At 45.4% G+C, this 6,246-nt stretch overlaps 1 protein-coding gene across 1 annotated transcript; it reads left to right on the top strand.

Moving 5' to 3' along the window:
* The first annotated feature begins 101 nt into the window (after nt 1-101).
* PEX13 (peroxisomal biogenesis factor 13) lies at nt 102-6,044 on the top strand. The gene is made up of 4 exons (XM_040060114.1): nt 102-229; nt 2,260-2,957; nt 3,385-3,510; nt 3,766-6,044. Exons 1-4 carry the CDS (start codon nt 162-164, stop codon nt 4,059-4,061), a joined length of 1,188 nt encoding a protein of 395 aa, XP_039916048.1. The 5' UTR covers nt 102-161; the 3' UTR covers nt 4,062-6,044.
* Nucleotides 6,045-6,246: the final 202 nt, after the last annotated feature.

The following is a 6,246-nucleotide window of genomic DNA, read 5'->3' as shown; positions in this document are numbered from 1 at the left end:
CGCTGGGGCGCCGCGCCCGCGGGGCGGCTGGTGGAATAGCTCGGCGCTCCCGCGTGGCGCCTGCCAGCGGGCGGGGCGCAGCGAGGCCGAGCCGGGGTCGAGCCCAGTCGAGCGGAGCCGAGCGAGGCCGAAGCGGAGCCGAGCGGGGCCGAGGGGGCGCGATGGCGGCGACGCCGCCGCCCAAGCCCTGGGAGTCCCGGCGGCTGCCGGGCACCGCTCCCGCCTTCCAGTGAGTGCGGGCGTCCCTCCCCGCGGGTCCCCGCCGCGGCGGCCGTGGGCGTTCGCCCCTTCGGGCCGGCCGGGCCCGCTCCCGCTCCCCTGTGGCGGGCTCAAAGGTCGGGCCGGGCCCGGCCGGGGCTGCCCCACACCGTGAGGGGCTTGTGCCGGGCGGGGCGGGCTCGGCGTGCGGGGCTTCGGGCTCAAACGCCGCTAGTGCCAGAGGGATCTGCGTGCGCGGTGTGGGGAAGGGAAAGCTGTGTTGTCACCGGGGGTAGAGGGAGTTCACAGTCCATTCCTGGCGGCATTCATAGTCCTTTCCTGGCGGCATTCGTAGTCCATTCCTGGCGGCATTCACAGCATTTTCCTGGGGGCTGTGCGGCTCTGTGAGCCCCCGAGCCTGTGCAGGACTGGGGGAGCTGAGTGTCACCCGCAGGACTTGGAAAAGATCCCTGTGTGTTGTCAGTCTCGTGTGTGTTCCCGTCTTCTGGGAGCTCTCCCAGAAAACCCAGCCTGCTCGTGGAGAAGGATGCACAGAGAGCTTTTGTAAGCTCCTTCTTTTTTACGGGACATCAAGGAAGGCTCGCTCCGTGGCTGAATACTCGTCTTGTTTTTCACTTGGTGCTGGTGATTGCGATTCGAGGGAGCTCAAACTGGGCAAAAGGTTGGCCCAACACTAAACACTGAGCAGAAACTTTGCAATGTTCTCTGCAGCCTGCAGCGCGCTGAGCCAGCAGTCTGATGTTGGTTTTTCGTTCTGGGTTTGTTTATCCCATTTTAAGTGGCTTCAGGCGGCTTTAAAGAGGGGTGTCCCAAGGTGGCTACTGGAGACAGGACTGTACTGTGACTTAACTGAATTACAGCAGCTCTGTTTGCTGGTGTAGCAACTTATTTTTCCTCGTGTTTTCAGCTGCTGAGAGAGTTACAGTCTGTGATGGAAAAAGCAGCAGTGTAAAGATACAAATATTATTCTTTGCCGTGGAAACCTGTAAGTTTTGCTGAGAGGAAGCTGTTCCCTACCTTGTATGGAAATAGTACAGCAAGCAGCAGCTCCGTAGCAATTCCAGCTTGACTTCCTTCTTTTTTTTTCTGGAATGCAGAAGTGGGAAGTTTTGGGACAAGGCAGTAAGCATGGGAAATAAAATATTAAAATATAAAATATTATGGGAAATAAAATGTTTGACTTTTAGGGTGATAATGCATGAATGAAACACATATTTTTATTGAACCGGCAGAAGTTGGACAAAAAGCTGCTTGACAGAATTCAAATGCCAGTCAAGTACTTCCAGGGTTTTATTACGAAGGACATTGATAACAGGATTTAAACTTATGGACATTCAAAAGAAAAGAAGAATTCTTAAATTAAGACCTCTCTGCCAACACTTCTCAGTAGCAGATTCAACCCCTTGACAATGTGCACACGGGTAATCAGGCAGTTTGGGTAAAGAGGGAAACTGGGGACCCCAAAGCCCTTGCACAGATTGTTGCACAATTCCTTATATTCTCAGGTCATACCACCCTTTAAGAGTGGATTCAGAGGTGTTCTCGAGCTTTCTTCCTGCTGTACCATTGGCTTATTGTGCAGAAGAGCTGGGAACAAGGGCTGGAAATAAAGCTTTTGGGTTGGAAAGTTCATAAAAGTTTGTGTTAGGGTCTGCGAGAGGCTTTCATGTGCAGAAGAATGACCTGGGTGTTAGAGCAGTGGGTTTGAGGGCTTTGGGTTGTGTATTTAACGTGTCAATAAATTAAATGCGTGATAAATGATAGAATAAATAGACAAAGTTTTTCCATGTTTACATTCCAGCTCCATGTTTACACCGAGTATCTGATTATGGGGGTTTTATTCCTCTGAAGGATCTGTGTTTCCTGTCCGGATTTTTTACTTCCAGCAAACGCTGTTCCACATACCAAGTGTTGGGCTCCCAGGTTCCCTAACCCCGCACTGCCGAAACCTTCTGTGGTATTTATGTAGTTAGCCAAGGGCTCTGTGGAAAGGAAAACTCAAACTTTGGGTGCTGATCTCGATTATTTGAATTCATTTAGGTCTGCCGACTTGGGTGACAACCTGCTGACCAGGCCCGGACAGCCCACGGTGGCACGGATCCCTCCGCCCATTTTGCCAAGGCCATCCCAGCAAACGGCGAGCAGCAGCCTGAGTGCTTTCAGGCCAGCCTACAGCAGCTCTTTTTCTCCAGGCTATGGCTCATATGGCACCTCTTTCTACGGAAGCTACAGTCCCTACAGCTACGGCTACGGAGGGCTGGGCTATAACCGCTTCTGTGCCGATGGCATTCCCCCCAGCAGGTTTGTGCAGCAGGCTGAGGAGAGCAGCAGAGGTGCCTTCCAGTCCATCGAGAGCATCGTGCACGCCTTCGCCTCAGTCAGCATGATGATGGATGCAACCTTCTCGGCTGTCTACAACAGCTTCAGAGCTGTGCTGGATGTGGCCAACCACTTCTCCCGCCTCAAAATTCACTTCACCAAGGTGTTTTCAGCTTTTGCTCTAGTGAGAACTATAAAGTACCTCTACCAACGCCTGCAGCGCCTGCTGGGTCTGCGGCAGAGCTGTGAGAACGAGGATTTGTGGGCTGAGAGTGAGGGCAAAGTAGCTCGTGCTGGCCTTGAAGACAAGGTGGCTAACTCTGCAAAATCCTGGCCCATTTTCCTGTTCTTTGCTGTTATATTGGGAGGCCCCTACCTGATTTGGAAGCTGCTTTCTACATACAGTGACGAGGAAGCAGGTAAAGATGAGAAGTGCAGCATGTATTGTTCCTTTAGTGTTGCGTGTCTAGTGATTAATCTCACGCTGCAGCAATAGTAATTAATAGATACTGGGCACAGTATTGAATTTTAGGCATGTGATGCAAGTGACATCCTGCTTAGGTAACTTGTTAAGATGTGGTTTCCTGCTGAAGCTTTCTATGATTCCAGAATCATGGTTCCTCTCAATTTTTGGTCCCTTCCTATTAGATATGGTCGTTTGGGTTGGGTGGGGCAAGTGTTGCTTGGATCTACTTGAAAAATCCTGCTTTTCTTGTTACTTCTGTCACTTCTCTACTGGAAATGGGTTAGCAAGGAGATTAAAGTGTTCTGTTGATTTTCCTTTGAACAACACGCCAAACTTTGTAACTGAAAGCAGATAAACTTGTGATTTGTGTTTGAAAACAGTGTCTAGTAACTGGGCGAGTGGAGAGGATGACCATGTGGTTGGAAGAGCAGAATATGATTTCAACGCTCTCTCAGAAGAAGAAATTTCTTTCCGTGCTGGTGACATGCTAAGATTAGCACCCAAAGGTAAACTTTGGATTTTCTGTTTATTTTCTCATCACATGTGAAGTGAGTTACAGGCTGAAAATTAAGTAAGAGTACGAGTCTGAAAATTGAAACAAAAAAGCCCCCGAACCACCTTATTTGGCCAAATTCCTCATCCACACCGATTTTTACTTCCTGTTAAGTGATTACTTGCATTCTAATAAAACTTACAGAGTAGTTTTGTTCAGTTTTGTTGAATTGTCTTGTAACTTGATGCATTTGTATTCTCTTCTTCAGAGCAACAACCCAAGATCCGTGGTTGGCTTCTGGCTAGTTACGATGGCCAAACGACAGGACTTGTGCCAGCTAATTACATCAAAATCCTGGGCAAAAGAAGAGGTAGGAGAACAGTGGACCTGGAAAGGGTTCCAGAGCAGCGGCCAGCCTTTCCCAGCACAGCTGTCAGAGGAGCTCCTGCTGCTGTGACTTTAGAGGAGCAGGAGGCTGCTTTTGAAACTGTTTTTGCTGGAAGCAGCAAAGTTCCGGTTGCGTCGGACTCCGCTGTGGCTGGTGGAGAGAAGCAGGAACTCTGATGCACTTTGATCAACAAAGCAGCTGAACAGTGCTTTGTTGATACCACTTAGGGTTCATTGGAAATCTGGTTTGTAGTGGAGCACTGGTGGGTCTATACCAGTTGTTGCTGCTACTGGCTGGTGAAGGGATGGAGAAATGATTGCTCAAATTTGTGGTATTTATTTTTGACTCACCTAAGGCTGTACGTCAGTGATTCTATCCACCCACCTGGCAGCCACTCCGAGATCTTGAGATAGGAGAACTGAGGCATTTATAAAAAAGCAAACAAAGGAAAAAAAAATAGGGCCTGCCATTCTTGTTTAGGAGACAAATTAACTCCCAGTCTCCATAGGACTGTCGAGCCTCTTCAATACATGTACAGAGGGAAAATTAGTATCTGTAAGATGTCCTCCAAAACTTCACATTCAGAACCATAAAGGAGTAATAGCACATTGTCTCCCTCTGAAAGCAGGGAGAGTTGCAGGAGATGCACACAATTGAATAGTTAGAAGGTTTAAATTGCTTTTCTTAAGAAGTAGGGTTCTGTCATAAAGAACTTAGCTCTTAGACAAAAAGGGACTTGGGAGGAAGGGAGGAGAAATAGAGTTGACAAAGGGAGAGCAGTGAGGCATCACCAGTAGTTCCAAGCAGTTTAGTTTTGTTTTTTAAAAGGACCTTAGAATAAAGGGTATTCTGCAGTCAGGCACTCATCGGTTGTTACCCCCTTAACTAACTTTGCTAATCGATCAGCCATTTTGTGCTGTAGCCTGTCAGCTGCCTGTCAGCTACCATCTGCATCTCAACTTATTTCTGTCCTTTATTGGTTTTATATGAGTGTCACAGTATCTATCCTACATTTTTGAGCAGTAGGAAAGCCTTGAGTTGAGGGAAGCTGAAAGTAATTGGAGCATCAAAGAAAAAGTAAAATTTCTTGCTTAATTGTCTCAGTTAGAGATGATCTTGGAGTTGGACAAATTTTTGTGCTGCCTTTCGGATGGTAAATTTTGCATCTGCCCATAAAATTTGAGGGCTTCAGTTTATCAAAAGCCATAAAAATATTAGGACTGTTCAGAGTATTTTCTTCACATGGGTGTTTTGAGAATTCTGTCTTGAAATACTGTTTAGATTTTTTGTTAAATGAAGCAAAGTTAATGAAAAATTTTATTTTCCCTTGTAAAATGTATGTATAACATGTTGAACTTCTAAAGGTTGCATCAGTGGATTAAATAACTAAGTTAGTCTTAATGATTAAAATAGCTGTTTTATTTTTAAGTTTCTTGAAAATATAAGTAGGGCACTGGCCTTTGCTTAATTCATTGAGGTGTTTTCAGTTTGACCATTCCTACAGGGAACTTCAGCACCCATTATGTGTTAACAAAGCTTTCAGTATTTATATTTTAATTGCATTTGCTGGCCTTGGGTTCTTAGAAGTCTATTCAACACAACAAATCTTTAACAAAACCTGAAATGAGCGCAGTTTTATTGAGGTAGAGTGGCTGAAAATACAAATATGCTGGAACCTTGATTTTTAAAGTAATCTCTGAATGCCTGTTGTTACTAAATAGAATGTGAATTTAAGTGGTTGTGTTCAGGTATTGGGAGATGGTGGTTAGAATAATTTATAGTAAATGGTTTGATTTTTCAAATGCAAATGTAAAGGAAAAAGTAGTTAAAGGGCAAATGAAAACCTTGAGGTTTATCAAAAAACACGTTCCTGAGACATTGCCCTGTGACCAGGGCATAGAAGAAAATTATCTGTATTTGAAAATTATATCTGTTGTTGAAATGTAAGACAGCAAAAAAATCTGAAATCTAAAATACAGAGAGGCAAAAGGAGGGAGGGGTGTATCAAGTGTACAGTTCGGTGTGCAGAGTGTGTCCCTGGAGGGAATTAATTTACTGTTCTGAGATGTAATTAATGGACTGTCAGCCTCTCTTGTCAGTGAAAGATTTCAGTTCAAGGAAGGGTCTTGAAATGAATGAATAAATTAAAAAATCCCAAACTTTTTTGCAAGAGTATCCATTCAGGTAGATTTTTTATTTTTTTTCCTTTTTTTTTTTTTTTTTTCCCCTGGCTCAGAACAAGTTGAGAAGACAATGCCATGACGCTTGTTGGAATGTTTTAAGTCTTGTTTTTAGAAAGATAAGTTTAATTTCACTTTCAGGTCTTACTGTTTTGACAATTCTTTTAGTAGGAAGATAGGT

This window comes from Hirundo rustica, chromosome 3 (genome assembly GCF_015227805.2).
Source record: "Hirundo rustica isolate bHirRus1 chromosome 3, bHirRus1.pri.v3, whole genome shotgun sequence".
NCBI lineage: Eukaryota > Metazoa > Chordata > Aves > Passeriformes > Hirundinidae > Hirundo > Hirundo rustica.
Note: the sequence above shows the minus strand (reverse complement) of the source record. Positions and strands in the feature narration are given on the sequence as shown.

Bases quoted from the DNA above. Each gene is read 5' to 3' on its own strand.
- PEX13 (XM_040060114.1), top strand. From the start codon at position 162: ATGGCGGCGACGCCGCCGCCCAAGCCCTGGGAGTCCCGGCGGCTGCCG. The intron at 2,958-3,384 runs GTAAAGATGAGA...GTTTGAAAACAG, and splicing joins ATACAGTGACGAGGAAGCAG to TGTCTAGTAACTGGGCGAGT. The intron at 3,511-3,765 runs GTAAACTTTGGA...TCTCTTCTTCAG, and splicing joins GCTAAGATTAGCACCCAAAG to AGCAACAACCCAAGATCCGT.